The 21,566-nt window shown below is 38.7% G+C and overlaps 1 protein-coding gene across 1 annotated transcript in view; it reads right to left on the bottom strand.

Moving 5' to 3' along the window:
- Positions 1–20,381, bottom strand: part of RFX6 (regulatory factor X6) — a 35,227-nt gene extending 14,846 nt beyond the window's left edge. The window contains exons 1-9 of the mRNA XM_038134103.1: positions 19,845–20,381; positions 19,484–19,640; positions 17,797–17,920; positions 16,475–16,536; positions 9,643–9,720; positions 7,072–7,099; positions 3,448–3,555; positions 1,034–1,111; positions 827–940 (exon numbers count right to left, since the gene is read on the bottom strand). Of these exons, the coding sequence (XP_037990031.1) occupies positions 827–940; positions 1,034–1,111; positions 3,448–3,555; positions 7,072–7,099; positions 9,643–9,720; positions 16,475–16,536; positions 17,797–17,920; positions 19,484–19,640; positions 19,845–20,013 (918 nt within the window). The 5' untranslated portion in view covers positions 20,014–20,381. The remainder of the gene's footprint in view (positions 1–826; positions 941–1,033; positions 1,112–3,447; positions 3,556–7,071; positions 7,100–9,642; positions 9,721–16,474; positions 16,537–17,796; positions 17,921–19,483; positions 19,641–19,844) is intronic.
- Between the last annotated feature and the right edge of the window lie 1,185 nt (positions 20,382–21,566).

The raw sequence follows: 21,566 nt of genomic DNA, 5'->3' as shown, positions 1-21,566 counted from the left end.
TTTCAACAGCATGTCCTATCAAAGAAACTTAAAGTACTTTGCATCTACTCAATAATCATCTGATATGACTTTCCAAATGAAAAACTCAGGAACCTTTGGTGGCATAAATAATTTTTTTTCCCCCAGCACTCTATAACTTACTCCTGACCTTGCAACACTCCTAAGAGTCACTTAGTTTCAACTTTTTATGTGGTCATGCCATGAGTTAGATCAAAGAACTCATACGGTACAAAAGCTCTGCAAAACAAGTATTCCTTGAACTTTTTTTAAACCCAGAGCAGTTTAGAGTGCAGCAGTTTTGCTGGTACATCTAGCAGCAAGGGAACAGAAATGAAAGGCAGCTGGCAGGAGGGGCAAGAATGTCTTAACCCAGTATTGTTCCAGCTTGGTAGCATGAAACCATGGCCTGACATAACCTGTGAGCAGCAGACTGGCAAGCAGAATCACCCTATGGATGTGCCACAGACTCTCTTTTCTGGTAGAAATTGCAATAATCTTTTCAGTGAAAACAAGGCTTCAGTTTTCATCCAGGATTACCTTAGTCAGCCTTGTCAGTGAGCACATGAGCATTTCTTTTAGCTACATTCAAGCAAGTATGTCAAAGTTTCACTGTTGCTGTGCTGCCCGTGGTCACACACCAGGTGTTCAGCTGAGCTGAGACTGGAGTTCAGCTCTTATAGGTGCCCATTTTATTTCTTAATTTCAGTGATTTCCTTGCTGATTTACAGCAGAAAGCAGTCATGTCATCCTGTCATTCTATCCTTTAACAGATGCAGAAGCTGTGCTGTGGGTGAGATTATTCATGCAGCTTATACAGTATACTTACCTTATACAGTATTGAGTCACAGACACAAAAAATGTCAATGATGATGGGATTTTCAAGCAGAGGAAGAAGATGGTCAGGCATTCCTTGCCAAAAATGTAATAGGAAATGCTGGATCTAAAGGAATAGGAACCAGATTCACATACATAAATCATGCTTTCTAGGCTTCCCACGAAAATGTACCAAGAATGTGCGTTCAAGCAACCTTACCTCTTCAAAGTTCCCATTAATTGCATTGTCAAGGACACACTGACAGTGTGTTTTGTACATCATGATAAGAGTATCTACCTGTTTTGGAAAATAAATATTAAACAGAGTTTCTTAAATCTTTCCTTTACTGCTACAGTGATCTACGTTTCTGCTTTGTGTAGCTAGTATTTAAACACACAATATAAACTGTATTGCAATGCATATTTACAAATAGACAGCCTGTACATCCAGAAGTGATGAGGACATCACTCATCTCTAGTTTTATCAACAGCTTTATGCCATTATTATTCAAGCATTATTTAAGCCATTATTTAAGTCAAGCACTGATGCTGTGGTCAGACATGGAGCATCTGATTCTGTGTATACTGTGAAAATGTGGATAATAAAGTAAGGCAATAGGTAGATTAGTCAGTCAGACGGTAAAGTAAATTCACCTTTCTGAAGCTAAGATTAATCCCAAAGAGCAGTGCAAGTTAATCATTAGGCTACTATAGGCGTCTATGAGTGTTCTGAAACATCATCTAGTTGGACAAATGAGAAAATAGCTGCCAGTCATTTGGTCAAAGTTTAATCACTGCCTCACACGAACTCAACTTTTAAAAGCAGAACTCCCTTTCATCTCATCAGGCTACTTTATCTGCAAGGAGTGTTCCCTCATTTAAAAAAAGAAACAAAAAACAAAAAACAAACACATAGTAATTTTTAAAATTTGTAGCAAATTATAAGACAAGAAATATGCAAACTCAGTCAAGGAAGGAAAAGGGCTAGCAAGATCATTCTTATGGTCCTGAGTCACAGAGGGTTTGTTACAGTTTAAGAACTTCTCCAGCAAACTACTATCAGATTTTGAATGAACCTGGTGCCATCTTATTGCAATAGGTTCAGGATGCAGATTCCTTTGAAACAGACCTTTCTGAATTTCAGAGCTGCTTCTTTAACTATGTATCTTTGAAAAGCAATAGCAAAGTGTGAGACCCAAGAAGATTTTAAAGAATTGTTTTTGAAAGGAGTTGATGGAAGTATAAAGGTTGGGTAAGTTCTCTCCAGAAATATTAAATGCAGGAATTACCCATCTATTTTGGTGCAGACTGCTGTATTTATGGGCTCTCCAGACATCTGAGTTGCAAGCAACTCCTTAAGAGTTTTAATGCAGGAGTCAAACTTCATGTGTAGGCTGTCTTCAACAGAGTACCTAAATATCTTAGTTTCAATAACCTATGGTCAGATAAGCTGAAGGAGGAAAAGGCAGTATGAAAAGAAAACAAGAAATAAGAAAACAAGAAATGAGAAAAGAGCAGCAAGGAAAGAGAATGCAGGATACACAGAAATTCATCTTTCCCACAGTCTCCTCATAACTTGGTCAATCTGCCCCCAGACAGTCATGCACAATGCTGCTGAGCCTAAAATGAAGAGAGAATGAATTGCCAGTTTTTCTCCATTTTTGAAGCAGTAAAAATCAGTTTGTTTATACTGCTGTGTTGGGTCTCCAAGGAACCTCAAACATTTGTCAGATTTAAATTTCATGAGAATTTGAAGTCTATATGAGAGATGTCACTTCACTGATGGAGACTGTAGCAGCAGGTGGTGCACACAGCTAAGTATACCAGTTCTTGGGCTTTCTTTATGAATGGTAAGAGCTCCAGCTAAGATGGAAATCCTTTTGTTTAGCTTCTCCCCAGAGGAATCCTAGGCTTCACAACTTTCTCAGAACAAGCACAGGAGGAGGGGCTCACAAAACAACATGTCTCAAACCAGTCACCATTATCATTGTCACTGAAGACTAAATTGAAAAGTTCAAAATGTCTGTCAAAGGACTTCTAGCACAATGTAGCAGCTTGTAAGAGGACAAGAAACTACACAGATCTAACACACAGTAAAAAAGAAGTCAAAGACATAAAACACGAGAGGTATTTCCAACTGAATAGTTATCCTTAGGGTAAGTAATACCAAGTATTGATCTGAGGAATGATTTAAGTAATTTTAGAAAAACCCAAATATGTTCAGATTTTCAGCTGTTTTTCAAATAATCAATGAAAGACAGTAAAATTCATCTAACTATTTTTAGTGAATTATTTGTTCTGTTCTAATCAGAACAAAATTTACCTTAAATCCAAAGGCATTTGTAAAGAATACAACTCTCAGTTATTTGTTTGTTTTGCTCTCCCTGTCTTACATACCATCAGTTTGTAAAATACTGGGTCAGTTAATAGGTAAATAATTCAACCACCTTGCCATTGGAAAGCCGGTTAATCGGTGTTAGTAAAGGTTTGCCCCCTCTATAAATCAGTCACCTCTGTTTGATTATGGACATTTCTGGCTCTTTCATGTCAATACCTCAAAGGTTAAGATATGAAGAAACATTCTGTGGCAAATTTTTGATCTCTTAGACTGAAGAGAAGGAGCTCACTTTTTACCTTGTCTTTAGAAATGCACCCTTGAAGCAAAAGATGTTGAGCACTTGGAAACTCTGGGAGGAGTGTTCCAGTTTTGGAACTCAGAGAATATTTACGAGTAAAACCACCCTGAAACAGAAGGGAAAAAACAGGAACATTGAAATAGCTAATACTGTTACATCTGAAACCAAAAATTCATGCTAAACTTGAATATTGTTTCATGAGTCTCTCAAGGTTCCACAATACTTGCATTCAGATAATCCTTCAAAAATATTGATGCTTATCCAGATCTGCACCCTAGCTCAGGAAGGTTATTAAATATGTGTCTATATCTAAACACCACAGAACACTCTTAAGGTCTCAAGTGCTCTGATTAAGGTGAAACCCTCATCCTCAAGAGAAGAAATACAATCTGTGTTATAGTTCTGCCCTCACTGGCTGAACTGCAGTTATTCTCATAGGACTGCATTCAAATCTAAAGACCATTTGGCTTAAACCCTTCATTCTATTTTAGCCTAACCAGTCCTTATGTAAAGTCAGTGTGCAGAGCCACAAGCTGGCCTTCTGTGTATTCCTGTGGAAAATCTTACTACTTCTGTGCAGACTCCTTCTGTACAAATGCATGAGATTTATGATCTTGCATAAGGCATTTGAATGGAACTTGAAGTGACCTTTTCCTGCCCCTTTACCTACAGGTAGATTTCACTGAAGTGGGAATGGTAGGTATATAGTGCAATACACAGTGTAAAAGTGTGCCAATGAGACTATTTCTCTGTAAATGTTGACTTATAAATTGGAGGCCAGATTCAAGTAAAATTCTCTCAAATACTAAATTCATAAAACCATACCTGTAACTGAGTTATGCAACATAAATACAGCCCTATTTTTATAAGGTGATATGTCTGACAAAGCACACAGCAAAAAAACAAAAGCATACATAATGTTAACTAATTTTTCCGGTGCTATCTACTATTCAAATACATATAGAGCTCTAAGTAAAAGAAATTGCAGAAATTTAGAAACATTAGTATTTCTTCATGTCAATATTTCTATAGTGTTATAATTGCCTATTAGGCAATAAGGAGGGTATTTTTTTAAACAGGAGTAATTCTAATGATTTTATTATGCAATTACCCATGAAATATATTAAAAGCTCTGATTAAAAGGGATTTTTTAATTTAAAAAAAGGCAATGATTGTGGTGGGAGGTTAAGAGAAGATAGTCTGCATTGTTTTTTACCTTGCTAATGGACTTATATGACTGTGCCTCAGTTCTAGGCTTAATATTTTAACCTGCTGCCACTTGCCCTTTCAATTTAATGCCATCTGTTTCTAATGGCCATTTAACATTAAGATAATGACAGTAATATTATCTGCCTAATTAACCATGCAGACTCTAATGGTGCACTAACTGGTTTAGATAAAAGAATTTGCTGATATCTCCCCCTACAGAAAGAATACTAGAAAATGTGATAAAACATACCAGAAGTAAACAGTGTCCCTGGCACTCAATAAGTGTTCATTCAAATGCCATTTACTCAGTATATTTAGACAATCAGTGCTTTAACATCTTTTCAATGTCTTTATGTTCCTACTGAGAATTACACCTTATGCAATCACTGTAAATCTTTTTGGAATACCTAATTGCATGTTCTTTCAAGCAAATGAAAAAGGACGTATCTATCGCCTGTTCACACTAATGAAAATATAATGCCAAAATTTCAGTACACTGAGATTATTATAATTCAGTTTTGATCACAAAATACTTTTTTTCTCTTAAGACCTGCCTGAATAATTTCAGACAATACTGAGCCAGACAATAAAGAACTCGCAATGATGTGCCCTTTCTCATTTATTTCCACTGACTTATCTGTGAACATGTTTTTCTGGGAGAACAGAGGAACTTTGGGTCAGAAACAAGACAAATTTGTGGGACTGTAAATTTCAAGGCAGACTGGGAATGCCACATCAGAGACGGAAGAAAACATGTATTCATTTATGCCAAAGAAACCGGATACATTCCATCCCAAAACTCTGAACGAATGAGTGCTTCAGCAGTGTTCATGAATATGTTGAGGATATCCCACAGCACAGCACTATCTTTTTTTGATAAGATAGCTAATTATCTGAACAGGGAAAAGGCAACAGATCTAATCCATCCGAACCTCACTAAAATACTTGACATGGTGTCACCATGGGAAATGATCAGTTATGCTGGTGAGAGTGGGGATTAGTAAAAGAATGTAAAAATACTTAAGAAACTGACTCTGGCTGAAATGCTAACAAGTTCTGTTGACAAGGAAACTACTGGGTTGAAAAGGGATTGCAGTGAAAATTCCCAAAGATCAGACTTGGGGCTGATCTGACTGAACACTTCATAGATCAAACTGGTTGACATGAGCTAATGAAATCATCAACAGAGAAAGACCAAGAGGTCATGTAGAAAGCCATGGATGGCTTTGAGATAATGGTAATAAGGGGGATGAAAATCAATAGAGCAAAACTACACTCTCAGAGAAAAATAAAAATGTCTGCTATCAGCTAGGAGTTGCTTATCTGGAAATTTAAAAGGTGAAAGGCTTGCTGTGTATCAGTTGATCACAGAAGGTATACTTAGTCTAGTAAATTAAATGGTGTCAGGAAACATTCCCAGGCAATACTGGAAGAGTATCACTCAGAATGGCCTCTGGCATTCTTTTGGCCCATGCCAATTAGCAGTATCCCAAACACCTCCAGTCATATTTCAACACATACTGCACATTAGAGGCATTTCTTTGTGGCAAGGTAGCAGAGATGTCCCTATGTCCTTTTGCAGGTTCAGGAAATAATAATATGGATATGGGATATTCTATGCCAGTTGAACTCGGTACCAAATAAAAATACTGTGAGCAACCCTTAACCTTTAATGCACAATAATCCATAATTTTCTACTATTAGTATGACCAGAATGACAGTGACTAGACCATAGTATACAGTAATAAAAATGCAGACTACTTGAGGGGGGCTGGAGAACAAAAACTAACAAACCAGATCCCTTTCTAGGGCTCATCAGAAGGGATATTTCCAATAGCAACTGGAAATATACCATTTACAAGACTTTATGATTTATTTTACTCTAAAGATATTAAAATCAGATCAAGTACAGTGGAAGGCTATAAGGCTGAGAAGAAGTTACTCAAAGCTGTTATTTGTCCCGTCCAGCAAGCAAAAGCAGCAAAAAGACATCAGAACAAAATGTTATGAAAAGCAAAAAATAGAAAGCAATACTGACTAGGAGGCGCAAATTTCAGTTTAATTTTTAAAAAAAAAATATTTTCAGCTTCCAGTCAGACCTATGAGATTCTAAAAAAGCCCTCCTGCAAAAGTAACATGTAAAAAAAATAAAGCTAGAGCTTGATCCTTTGCTTAAATACAGTTATGGGTAACTGGATTGCAATGGGAGCCCTAAAAGGTGTTTTGCAAACTTATTTTTCTTTGAATATTTAGAGGAACAAGTACTCAGCTTTGTTAAAAAAAAAGGTTATGCAGTCTAAAATTTAATGAAAAATAATGTTGCAATTTTCAAAGAAAAAATGTGGAGGAAACCACAGGTCACACAATACTTGTGTTATAACAGAAGTAAAAGGAAACAGATTACAGCACTTACCTCATTCTTTAACTTGCTTCCAGAGAACCTGTGAAAGTAAACACATTTGATTATTTTTTCCTAGGCAGAACATTTGTAGAGGTTATATAGATGTATGATCTACTAGAAAAATTAGCACATTTTTCCAAATGTAATTAAAGGTTTCTATGGGTTTTTTAATGGTTTTTTTTTCTTAACTTCTTCCACTGATTTTCAAATGCCTGGGGATAACAGGAAACCTACTGATGTCTTATAAAACATGCAGATTAAGACTACTGACTAAACACTGAAGTATAAAATCCAGTTTCACTCTTTTGTTTGGATCTTTGCCACTTCACAAACAGCAAAAGGGTAGCATAGGTGCAAGTCCATAATGTTTTTATAAGGAAATACATGCAGTTTTTAATAGAGCTGACTAAGTTAAAATATATATAATTTACATTTCTTGGAAAAATTAAGAAATCATAGTGATTTCCCATTCTTTTTCACTACAGTACTATTTTGATGCAATGAAATACATTTCTGTTATAAAAGATTCCTTAACTGGCAAAAATATGTTGCTGTATAATGAATGTCCTATTAGGAGTCCAATTCAGAGATTCCCAATGAAGTAATTCGACTATCAGACAGCCCTTCAGTGCAGAAACCAGAAAGAACATTTTAAATTATAACTATTAAAGTAGAGAATGTGCAATAATAGCGATTCTAATGGATCAGTATAATGATAAATGTTGTTTGATTATTGTTATTTCCTGTACCACTAGCTGCCAACTGATAAGATACTGTGGGCAATATGAAGTCTCATAATTATTAGAGGCAATATCATTATTTCCTGCTGTTGAGATGCTCCCTGGCTGTTTCCTGCTCTCTGAGATGCTCTCAGAAATCCAGAGGTTGAGCAGTTGTGGAATTCCTCCTGCCCAGGCTTGGCACAGGTGCCTGACAGCTCCCACCACATGATAATCCAGTATATGTTACCTAGACAGTTCCCTTGCGTGTTGAGAGTTAAGTATAAATGAAGGCATCACTCAGCTGATTACAATGTGGATCTAATTAACTTCAAGGCTAGATGTATTTGTTTTGGACTCTGGATTTCCACATGTTCAGCAAAATGTACCTGCATGTGCAGCAAAAATGAGAGGCAGCATCTGCTAGCACTGCTCTTCCAGAGCCTTAAGGACTAGAAGAGACGTAAAGGACAGATTTATGGATCACTATATGCAGCAGCCAGGAATTGGGAGTTTTGAATCCCTACACGGCCTGATTCTTTCATTATCCAGAAGCTTGTTCTTAACCCCAAGCAACTGCACCATTCTCTTCACACAGAAAAACCCAGCTACCGTGATGGGCCAGACTGTGAAAAATGAGCATCTGAGCTTCTGCTTTAATTCAGATATGGACGCAGTTGAACTGCTGGACCCTGAAAATTCAACATCTCATACAGGTCCTAACACAAATAAAAGGTTCATAATTAGTGAATCTAGTGAGTAGTCCTGAAAATCTTAGAGAGTATCTATGCCATCTTCATGTGTGTGTATACCTTCAGAAATCCAGCATTGAGGAATTTTGCAGAACCTCCACTTTCTTTGCACTCATTGCTACTACATTGTACCTGCCTGAAATCAAGTTGAGGAGTAAGAATTATTATATCCTTTTGAATGAAAATAACTGTCTTTTAGTCAAAAAAAATGAACAATTTGTTCAAGATAATTCTGTATTATGAAAGAAAAATACACTGTGTACCAGCAACACCTCCACAGCTCTGGATACAGATCAGACAAATAAATAGAACATTCTAATCTATTTCACCCTAAGTACTGCTGTGGAGAGAACCCTCCCTTTTTAAGCATCATTGGTAGCATTACCCTCAATTTGTACACTTGTCCTATTGCTTGGAAAAGGTCTCTTTGGATGTGACCTAAATCTGCCACCAGTCGAATTTTCTATGTGTGATTATAAACTCATTTATTCCTTTCCTTTCTCAGAGTCCCACTTATCCAGGTATACTGCCTCAGACAATGAAAGCCGTCATTCAAGCCATATGTGAACAGAGACATTTGTTTTACGAACTATTAATCTTTGGCAAACCCAACAGGCAGCTATCGTAACGTATTGATCCTGCTAGCTGTCCCTTAAATAAATATAATTAGAGCTTCCTGGGTTAGGTTTAAACTGATATTAGCCAGTCAAAGGACCTGTAAATATTAATCTACACTGACCCCTCCCTCCTGCCCCACAGGTGCCAGCTTCACACCATTCTCCAGACGTTTCATAATGGAAAGCTGTCCTGGGGAAAGAACTCACAGGGTGACACACAGGCAAACAAAATTAGACAACTGTTCTGGAAATGGGATTTTGCTCTCTCATACATACTTGAACAAATGTTCTGCTGTTAAAAGTTGACAGCTCCACACTGACTGTGGCAGGGTCAAACTGGAAGACTCTATCAAAATATTGAGATCAACCTTTTAAACACTGAGATAACCAGCAATTCTAGTTCTGGTAGAAACAAAAATTTGAGTCCTACATTTACCTTCATAGGGGAAGACTATAGTTAGACCTCCACTGATTAAGTCTCAGAAGTTATTTTACCTGGTTAAGCCCTTTCCAGAATACACAGAGTGGTAATATGCACTGCTTTCTTTAATGCCAATTCCATAGTAATGATATCTGCAGGGAAAAAAAAAAGAAAAAAAAAAAAAAGAGGAGCATTTATGAGTGACACATCAAGTAAACCAAGCTGCCAAACTGAAAGTAAAGGAAGCTGTCAGACTGATTTTGGATGCTTTCTGAAAACTTTTCTAAACAGGGTCTAATATTCTTTTCACAGACACAGAACAAAATCTAGTCTCATCGAAAAGTGTATTGTCATGATTTGATCCAAATTCAACTGTTAAGATTAAAATATTTTCTCTCTTACTAGAAGAATGTAGCTAGAACAGGAAACCCAGAAACCTGTTACATCTCTTCTCCCTAATATGCCTTCTGTTTCACTTTACATCATTCATTTGAAAGGGTGCTGGGTTTGATCTATCAGGTTCATTTTATCTCACTTGCCACCGTTACATTTCCAGCCCCTCAGAGCCTTTCTCAGTTGAAAATAGCTTGCCAGTGCACCTTATAACTTACTGTTCAGTCACCTATGACTAATAATGATGTCATTCATTCATTCTTCTGTCAGGTTGTAGGCTGACTAACTCTAAATTATTAAGCCATTTAGGCACTTCTCATCCACATTTGTCTCCTTGCTGCTCACCTGGAGATCACTGCTCCCAAATAGAGACTGAAAAAGGAAATATGCCTATTGCTCAGGCTTTGCAGCGTTCACACCGAGCACCTTAACCAAAGACGCAAAAAAGGTTGGGATGGTGCTAAGAAAACTGGCTGTGTAGTAGCTACCTACTGCTTTCCACTGATTTTGCTACAAAATAAGTGACCTCTGAGAGAAGGGCAGGAGAGCAAGCTGGGGGCAGGTCTCTCCTTACCGGTCATAGCAAAGTTTGCTTGAATCCATCTATCAAAGTTGATAGGCCCTGTCTTATAAATTCCACTCAATAGATTTAAAAATTGTGTTAAACCAAATTTGTCTAAGAATGTTATGGATACAATAGAAAGGCTAATTTGCTTTTTACTAAAATTAGCTTGAAAGTACCATGGCAGCTGGTTTAATTGAGCTGTTTCAAACTTTGCAACACATTGCACTGATTTCACTCTAACTCCCCAAAAGCTTGAATAAATGCATTCTTAAGACACAAAGCCCCAGCAAATAGTTCATAAAACACATCAACAAAACTGTTAATCTGATTTTATCTCTGCTGTTCCTGGTGATGACCATGAAAAAAAAAACAACACAGTGTTTTGTTTGTTCTTGTATGGAACTGTCACAGGTAAGAACAAAACCCTCACGTGCTTTATATTTACAAAGGTTAAAGGCATTAGATACAAATTATGCCATAGAAAATGTTCATTAGGATGATACGTTTGCCTAGCCTAGATAGCAGTGACAATCTCAGCTGAAATAATTTTTCTGTTTCTGGACAGTCTGTTGTGTGCATTCAGGATTTTACAGCCAAGAAGCGTGACAGAACGTGGCACCATTGCTTTTACTGCTTTCCTGAAACTGGTGAGTCTACATAACACTGCTAGATCCCTTTGGCACATGTCAACCACTAGGAAAGCTAAAAGTGTCTCCCCTGTTTCCTTACTGTGACACAAGAGGTACTGGAAATATACAGGTATGGATTCTTTGAAATGACAGAATTTACTTACTCTTTACATGGCAAACGATGTCCATTGAAAAGGACGAAAAACAGACTAGAGTTGTGACTGCTTCTTTAACAATGTTATCTGGCCATTTGTCATTGGCCATGTAAGCAAGCAGCTGCCCACGTCTCATACCAACAGTTTAAATCTCCCAGCTTCAATCACATGCCATTTTTCAAATCCTGATAAAGACTTACACTTTCATCATAAATTTGGCATTCCCTCTAGTTGAGGCTGGAGTGGGCCAGAGGCAAGGAAAATCATTGCTTCTTTACAAAGTTATGATTCAATATCTAGATTATTCCACATGTAATTCAATATTAATATATTTGGGCAAGGAACAGGAGCTGTTGCATGATTTAGATTCTCAAGTATCCAGTGGTAGGCAATATACTTGTTCCAGCTGGAATGTCCTCAGAATTTTTCACTGAGACATCTTGTTATGTAGAGAATAGATATTTTCAGTACATATTCTGTGTGTATTAAAGGCACAGCAAGTATCATTCTGTTTTTCCTCCCTAATGTGCAGTTGAATTTTCACTGCTAAAAAACAGAGCTTTCCATTCACAACAGAGAAACTATTAAAAATAATATCATTTTACTTTTCAAGCTCTGTCTGGTATCCTCCACAGAGTAATAGGGTATGAAGATTATTGTTTTCTTGCAAGCCATTAGCTTATTTTGGGCTCCCTGCTGAGAGTAGTATACCCATACCAGACACATTGACAACATCTTTAACCTACATCTTCAAATGCCTTCCATCTCTTTATGTGCATATTTTTATCTGTATGTTGAGGATATTTGTATTTTACTATTTACTATTTCTATTGTGTAATTAACAAAATGTAATCAGTTACTACAAGGAATTTACTCCAAATTTTTGAAAAAAAAACATCTTCTAAAACAAGCTGAACTATTTTTCTCTTTTAATTTCAGTGGTTTGCTGTAACATATGTTCCTACACAACTTGTAGCTCTGATTTTAGCATACACTGACACAAATGATAGCTGATAAGGAAATGATAGGCTTAAGCTGTTCAGGGACTTGCAATAACTTCTTATCACAGGGCCAGCTGCCATATCAGTTTTATTAACCCACTAAATCACTCCTAATAAATAAGATAATAGTTTTCAGACATGATGGATAAAAGCTAAGATTCATCATTGATCAAAGTCTACAAAGAAATTAAATTGTAACTTGAGCTCAAACAGTCTTCCCGTGTATATGGACTGAGAAGTTTGCACGTTTTCCCGAATAGCTGCTTCAGGTGATTTGTGTACTGAGAAAGAGACTGACTGCTGAGTTCTAGCGCTGACCACGGTATGTTCAAAATTACCAATGCATAAATGTGGCTTCAGAACAGAGGACTGTTGCTTATGAAACACTAATCTAAGAGAGCAGCTTGCAATATTTATGGTGCTGCATCTTCTTTCCCTCAGCAGAGTAAAAACAGAAAATTTCCCTTACTTTCAGCTACGTAGACTGATTAGCATGGGCATGAGAGACTAACATATTTTGTTAACAAAATTGTGCCCAATGTGCTGGACCTTCTTGGCCAAATGCTTAAATGAGTTTCAGTGCTGACACTTTTGCACAAATGGGTTGTTGGATGTAAACACAGAGAAACAGAGATTCTGGCTTGAATTCTAGGGATCATCAGACTCAGTTTTAAGTTTATCCTTTGCCCTGAACTAGAGCAGACTCAGTTTTAAGTTTATCCTTTGCCCTGAACTAGAGATGACAAATGCTGCTTGGGAACAGAGGAAGAACTAACATTTGTGTATCTCATGCCTTACAACAGCAACTGTATTCCATAGGCCAGTGCAGGAGCTTTTCCTCAAATCCAATTTATGCTCATGAAGATGTCAGAAAGAGCTTGTTTCAGAGTGGGAGAAAACCAATTTCCATCACCTTGAAGATGATGGAAAAAGGCAATTCTTTTCTTTGCTTTCTTCTGATCACAGCCAGGCTCTACCAATAAACTGCATGCTTGCAGTATCCAGGAAGGGACTTTTTTCCCAGGGCGATAACTTATCTCTAAATTTAAGAACAATTATTCTATTGGAGAAGAGTTGTCTTCCTTTTTATGCTTTTGCAGCACCTGGAGTCCTGGACAATGATCAGTACTCCAGAGCAATATTGCCATATAAAACATCACTGCTAGGAATAGTGAGTGCTAATACTGCTCCTGCTAGCATTATATGGTAATACAGATGGCAGCGACAGAAATAATATCACGTCACTACATTACTGTGCTTTAAAAAATATGACTTAATTGCTAGTAACAACTCTCCTACTAGTCCCAATGACCCAGAAAAAGCTTGCAACATTTAGAGTCCATGCTAACATAAAAAGAGAATAACTAGTAATTTATTGAAACTGATGAACAGTCCCTTAATTTTATTATTAATTTAACAGAAATACTTCTGTAAATAACACCTGTGTGACTAACTGCTACCTGGTGAAATCAGAAGTTCATTTACTCCTCAGCAAGTCTGTAACTGGGGGGGACGTGGCCCACAATACCACAGATAGAAAAATTGATTATCAGACATCATTAAACTGAAAAAGATTGGATTTGGATTAGATTTGGATTTGAAAAGATTTGGATTAGATATTAGGAAAGAATTCTTTCCAGTGGGGGTATTGAGGCGCTGGCACAGGTCGCTCAGAGCAGCTGCGGATCTCTCATCCCTGGAAGTGTTCAAGGCCAGATTGGATGGGGTTTTGAGCAATCTGGCCGAGTTGAAAGTGTCCCTGCCCACAGCACAGGGGTTACGCTAGATGATCTTTAAGGTCCCTTCCAACCCCAACCATTCTATCATCCTATGCCTCTATAATTCTATGATTCATACTGACACTTCTATATCACTATTTGCTGCTATATTTAGTCTCTGAACTGGAAATATTGTCATTTGGGCCTTTTGTGAGGTCCTTTTAAGCACAGCAAGATCAAGGTAAGTGCATCTCAGCAGAAATCAGAATTGAATAGGAAAAGCTTCTAGGAAAACTGATGAAAAAATACAGAGAATCAAGTGCCAGATGTTCAAACAAAACCTGATGATGCCTCATTTCTTTGAGGAAATTGTTCAAGAACAGTTAATCCATATGAAAATATGGCACATAATACCAACAAGGTCAATAGGGATATGGAATCGGCCAAAGAAATGCTGGGCATGAGTTCTTTCTATATTAATATTTTTTAATGTCTTTGAGAAAAGCAGACTATAATGACACATGCTCCAATACAATTAATTTTGTAGCTATATACATATTTGAAACATACTCATTTACTTAATAAAGGTTGATTTATTGTGCTTAAATCATGCAGACACAGGATATATTTGGAAGTTTTGATCCTCACTGGATCCTGTCTATCAATCTGTCAGTTATGTCAGAAAAAGTGTATAATGAGCATGTGGGAGACTTCTCCCTTGCATTATCTCATTCATTGTAACTAAGTAGTTCACCAAATATGTTGGGTTATGTACCTGACTAAGAATTCACCACGGCATTGATGAATTAGCATGTTGTCAAATATTCCAGCACAGATTGTGAATGCCAGATCTCTTAAAATCTTAAACAGAACACCAGCAGCAAAGCTATGTCTGCATCATCTTATGCCTGCAATCACAGTTTAAGTTCACCACAGCAGACAATACACAAAATCCCTCTTTTCCCGAATAAATAACCTTTCTAATAGTTGGTCTCCTCAAAACACCTCTACTCAGCATCTACAGGTCACCTACAAAAACAAAAAGTGAACTTCAGTTCCAGTTTTCCTCTATACATTGCAGGCTGTGTACTGTCCTCTAAAAGAGGTGAATGGATTACAAATTTGTAAGACTGCGAGAGACACTATGCAAGAACTATCCTCTGTTAAAATCACAATAAAAAAAATCAAAAAAATGAATAATGTTCTATGAAGACTTTATTTCCTTTGGATTTTATTTTTTATTAATGGTTATTTAAAATAAATGCTTGAGATGTGGTCAAGAAATAGAATGTCTTTGCAAAAATGTGGAATTTAAATTCTTCCCTACCTTCATTTTTTCTGCAACAAAACCTAAAATTCACAAATGACATCTCACTTATTCTTCAGCAAAACTGAGGTGGAATAACTAGCTATTTCTTGTATTTCTAAGGCAGGAAGAAAACCAAGTATAACAACATTTGGTAACCCCCCAAAACTATGAAAATAAAAAATTTATCTTTCAGACATTTCTAGTATATTGTAAAGCACTTAGGAAAAAGAGCCTTGGAGACTTTTTTCTTTCCAGTCTCCTTTTGTTTTGAGTTTTGCCTACAAACTACTGAAAGACAAGAATAACTTTGTCTTTCAAGTCTAAGTAGCTCAAAATAGAGTTTTGCCAAACAAACAGAATGTTTTGAGTTTCTCCTACTTCTATCATTATTCTGGTTTTCTATCTTATTCATTAGTAAAATGGATGTGAGGAAACATGTGTATTACCACTCTTCACAACAGTTTTACACTAAATTATTCATGGCCAAAAGCATAATTCTAGAACCAGAACGAATAAAAATTTTAGCACCAGGCAATATAGAATTGTCTATGATCTATTTCTACAACCTAACATTTTACAGATCAAGTATACAAATTAATAGGATACATTATTTATGTAACAACTGCCCTATAGACGATGTACTTCTCAGAGTTTTACAAAATGCCCACAACAAAGAACAGAAGTATACCTTAATTTCAATTTAAAACAATGCTTTTTCTGGTGGCGTATTGGTGAACCCATATTGTTACATGAGAGAGAACACAATGAAAGTTGTTAGGCTTGCAAAAGAGAAATAAAATCACTCTTTACAGAAAGATGGGAAGCTATAAAAAGACATGTATTATAAACAATTTTTATATCTAGTAATTTGACGTATATTTGCAACATATGCATGGGTCTATAAATGCAATGACAAGATTTAGAAGCTTAATCAGTTTAATTATAAAAATTATGCAGCAGTGCTTTCAAACTTAAATGCTTGTGTATCAGTTTCAACATGTACATGAAAGTCATCACTTGCAGTGTACCATCTGAATAAACTCCCCTGCCAATTAGTACACATTAAGGAGACACGGAAATACAGATGATTCCTAAAATGTGTTCTATGAGCAGATATACATGTAATTGTGCCTTACTTTGAATGGCCCCGTGTTCCAAGACGCCTTGTGGTCAGGAGGGGGAATTTCTGGCGAATGGTCTAAAGAGAAAATAACTGCATTAATTTCTAATGCTGGCAAACTTTCTTAGCAATCTGTTTACAGAAAAATCATAGCGTAAATATATTGTCTAAGGTGGATAACGAATTAACATTTTTGATACTTATGGCACAACATAAACGATGAGGCCATGCTTCACACTGTAGGCTTTCTTCCATCTTTGTCCATCTTGCTGTGTACCTCCAGCCTTCCCATCTGTTTTCCCTTTCTGTTTTCACTTTTACATTTTAAAATCTAGTTTTCTTCACCAGAATCTTATTATGTTCAAGTTCCTTAAGTACAACTGTATTTTTTGCTTCAGAGATTTAAACAAAATAAGGGGAAACTCTGCCCTCTAGCTATTCTGCTTTCTAAGACAAACAACTAGAATAAAATTGATTTTTTTATTTGAAAGTGTGATCTGAAAAATTAATTCAGTAATAGAGGTAGATCTAATAGATCTATCTAATAGACAGATCACTGTCAAAATTATGTTTAAATGGAACCTATTGTCTTTCTCATTTATACTGAAACTGTATATGAAAATTAGACATTCACTTTTTTTGTATATCCAGTTCAAGAGGAATAAAATAGGAAATTAACATTTTATGAACCAGATTTTAAATCCATTATTTAATTAAATTAATGCATTTTGCTATGTATAAACCATTATAGATCAGTAGTGCTTAAAAAGATGATCCTTGAAGCATTTTTGGTCTCCTGTTTCACTAAATACTCAGGATTTAATTTGGAGAGCTCACATCTCTCTTACATTAAATTACTTCTGGATTAATTGTAGAGAAGGGTAGAAAAGAGAATGAATCAACAATTTTTTCATTTGGAAGCTCTTTGTGTTATTAATTTCTTTTCCCCTTCTAGTAGTATTGCCTGTGTCACATCTCACCTTACGCTGCCTTTAGTATAATTATAAGTGTCCTCCATATCATATCTGGTTTTGTGGAAAGAACTTATTAATGCCATGAACAAAAAGGGAAAGAAAAGAACCACTCAGAGAGAATGCTTTTTTTTTTTTTTTTTTTGTAAAAAACAACAATAAATCAAAGGGAATTTCAGCTTCAATCTCCTAAAGGTGATGTTGAGAAATGACTTCATAGGAGACAATGTAGTTATAGTTAGTCTGATTCCATGTACATTAGCAGTAGAAAACATGTGAATTTCAGAAGAATTCTTACACAGGTGTACTAAACTGTGACTCTTCCAAACAACTGATCTAACACATTATTAAGACATTTACTTATTACCTTTCCAAAAGTTGCAGCACAGGCAGGTTCCAGCTTCTCTTTTCTGCAGAAGTCTAAATAATGTGCATAAAGGATGCATCTTGGCAAACAAACTCCTTCACATACAATGTAGTTTTCTTCCAGCCTGTGTAGAGAAAGAAACTGCCAGAGTAAGAAGCAACATGCCATTTCTCCTGATTGCATTTCCCAGTTTTTGCTCTCTTTTTTTTTGGTTGTTCTTCTTTTTTTAATTTTACTGAAGAATTTCATCAGAGCACACAGAAGAGTTTCTCCTGAACATGACAGGGACTTCAGACAGACTCCACACTTGGTGCTTAGGCTAGTTGCAGAATATGGAAAACCTGGAGCCAGATCCCTGTTCTTAATGAGTGTTTTTCAATGTCTGGACTTTTTTGCTTTATTTAAATAACTAAATTATCATCACCTAAGAGTCAGCCTTAATCTGAAAATAAGAGTCCTAACTAGACTATGAAAGACCAGGGTTTAAGTCAGTCCTTTGAAAGGATTTAAGACCAGGGACCTGGACTTGCATCTTCTGTCCCACTGTATCCTCAACACCTGAGCTAATGTCTCTTTTCTTCATTGCTTTGCTTTTTAATTTCCACTCTGGACCTGAAAATGCTTCAAACCACAGTGGGAAAAACAAAGAACAGTGGTTTTTGAAGAAGGTGAATTTCTATGTAGCTTCCCTATCAGTTTGCAGAACACAAGTGCTGAGTGATGGTCATTAAAATAAAATTTTTAAAACTGAAGCAAAAACCTGACTGTTTTCACTTGAAGAGAATCCTTGGTAAGAGCTGTGTATTTCTCTGTCCTGTTGTTTTTTTTCTTTATCATTTTACATTGTTCACTACTCCTGGGATGATGTGCAATAAATTTGTTTCTCAAATTACATAAATTTGTAAGAAAATACTGTGTAGTAAGAGCTGCATATTGAATAATTTTGCACTGACTTGCCAGACTTAAATCCTTAACTATTTACACTCAGAAATAAACTAGAATAAGAAACTGAATAATTTGGATTAGTCTAATTTTTAAGTTAGAAGGAAAAAAATCTCTATTGACAGTCTACATTTTGTAATTAAGTTCCCATTTAATTCAACAGAACTCCTCCCTAATTTAAAGTGTATTTTAATAAAAACATTTATCAATTAATGTCTGCAGAATTGGACCTCTTATTTGGTTAACTTTTTTCCCCAGATAAAATAAACCAAAGTTAGGGTCTCAGTGGGTGGGAGAACATAATGTAAAAGAAACACATTATAAGACAGTGAAAATCTGACTGTCACAACCTTATAGGATAATTAAAACAGCCATTCACAAATGCAATTCTTATATAATGTTTCATTTCTACATTTTGATGATATATTTCATTGATAGCCACAGAGTGTGAGAATCTACTGAGACTTCTATTATGTGACAAACCTTTGATTATTTCAAAACTCAGAAATTTGGGATGGCTGTCCTTATTTGTAGATGAGGCTCATCCAAAAGAAGCCCGCAAAACAAAAACAGAAAACAAAAACCAAAAAACGAAAGACCCCAAAAATGACAAATTCTTTCTAAAACAGACGTCGCCCTCCTCGCCGGCTCAGCTGTTAGAGAAGGGTCCCTCTGAGTGTGACGGACACACCGGCTCGGTGCTGGAGCCCCCAGGGCGGGCAGCGGGGGCTCTCTGGAGCCCTACCATTGCAGGGTGAGCTGCGTCTGCTTCTTCTTGTCCTTCATGATCTGCGTGATGCTCCTCTTCGAAGACGGGCTTCGGTCGGCGGCTGTCAGGGCGCCGTCGCGAGCATCCGCATCCTCTTCTTCCGAGGAGAGGGTTTCGCTGCCGAAGCGTGTTTCTGAGCGCCGCGGGGGACAAGAAGAGAGGCCCGAGGGCATCGTTACGGTCCCGCAACAAGCCGCCCCTCCCGCCTGCCGCCCTGCCCGCCGCGGGCTGAGGGACGGGCCCGGCAGCCGCGTCCCCGCCGGAGCCCGAGCAGCGGCTCCCGCTGCCTGCCGCGGCGCGGGCTGAGCGGGGCGCGCTGCCGGCTCCCCGCCTTTACCTGCCTTGATGCCGGCGGACAGCGGCGGCTCAGGCAGCGCCTCCCGGGCGCAGGGCAGCAAGCTTCGCCCCAGCAGCCCCGCGTAGCGCTCCTCCCGCGCCCCGGAGGGCACCGCCTGCGCGGCCGGGAGGTGCAGGAAGGCGTCCCCCTGCTCGGGTCCCTTGGCCATGCTCCTCAGCGGCGCCGGCTCTGCCCCGGCGCGGCGCGGGCGGCGCCCATGGGCGGCGGGAGGGGACGGGAGCGGGCGGACGGGGCGGGCGCGACGTCCGGAGGGCGCCGGCTGAGGCGTGGGCCGGGGCTCTGCACCGCGGCCGGAGACGGTGTCGGCCAAGCGCCGCCGTGAAGGGGAGGAGAGGCGATGCGGGGGCGGCAGCGAGGGACAGGAGTGCCCTACGGCGCCGTCCAGGGAGGCGACATGGCTCCCCTGAGGGCAGGGACGGCCCGCCCGCCCAGGGGCTCCGCCTCGCACCGGGCCCGCAGACGGCTGTCGGGCGGCGGCGGGGAGGTGTCTCCGTCCCTGCCTCCGCTTCCCCTCCCGCCGCCGTGCTCGGTCTGGCCAGGAGGGGACAGGGCACGGCTGAAGGCCCAGGAGGTTCGGGGGAGCGGGGCAGGAGCGGATCTGCCGGGGATTTAATGATTAACTCCCGCCGGCGGTGGCTCCGGCTGGTGTCAGGGAGCAGCTCCTGGCCCGCCGCGGCCGAGGCAAGGGCGGCCGCAGGGTCCCCTCGTCCTTTCAGCGCAGAAGGCGACAGCGTAGGCGCCCCTTGTTCTCCCCTCTGTCGGAGGGCGACGGGCGCTCTGCGCTTCGCAGCTGCCTCCTGACAGCCGCAGGGCCAGTCGTGGGACCCTTCTGGTCACTATCCGTATTTCCTTTTAATTCTCAGCGTAATTTTGTGGGGGATGGAGCAAAACATTCTGTGCATCATTCATCTGGCAGACGTGTCTTTGCTTTGCTCCATTTCAGCATGCTGACTGAGAGATGGCAGGAGAGAATTACAGAAAGCGGTCCTTGCTTTTTCCAGAGAACAAAATTGTCAGTAGGATAGAAATCTAGTCTGATCACTGCAACATCTACTGTTTTAATAAATTCTCATTAAAACAAAATGTTAGGTGTTGTGCAGTTCCAGATAAGGACTGGGAAATTGTAGTATGACTTGTGGTAGCAAGCAGCTCTGAAATGTTATATTGGATGAATTGTGAAGCATTCTTTGAGCCATCAAGTAGTGCTGGGCTGCCACAAACACAAAGCTTGTGAACAGCTGTTTTCTTTCTGCTCTCTTCCAGTCTTCTTTTGCACCTCAAGTCATTGATGCCACCAGTACTACAAAGCAGCAGAATATGACCACTTCCACTCCTGCAGAGATGCATTGTCAGACCAGCTATCATCTATCAAATCCATAGTTAAGAAATATGGTGTGCCCGTATCTGCTGAAAGGCCGAAAACTTCATCATAAGAATAAATTATGGACTTCAGACCCTAGGCAGACCTGTGAGAGGGTCCCAGAATCAAAAATGGCATTTAGCCCAAACTTTCTGCTTACACCTCTTCCCTCCACTGTGTAAAATATATTTATTTTGTTACCAGTTACTCCAGTCAACATTTCTTCATTGTTTCCATGGTCCCGTCTTACTTCACTAAGTAATGCTATATATGGCTTTGACACACGAGTCTGTGTCAATTCTTACTGTAGCTCACCAGGACAGTTCAGCATCTGGTTCCAA

The sequence above is a fragment of the Motacilla alba genome, chromosome 3, assembly GCF_015832195.1.
Source record: "Motacilla alba alba isolate MOTALB_02 chromosome 3, Motacilla_alba_V1.0_pri, whole genome shotgun sequence".
Lineage (NCBI taxonomy): Eukaryota > Metazoa > Chordata > Aves > Passeriformes > Motacillidae > Motacilla > Motacilla alba.
This window is presented reverse-complemented; position numbering and strand designations above follow the sequence as displayed.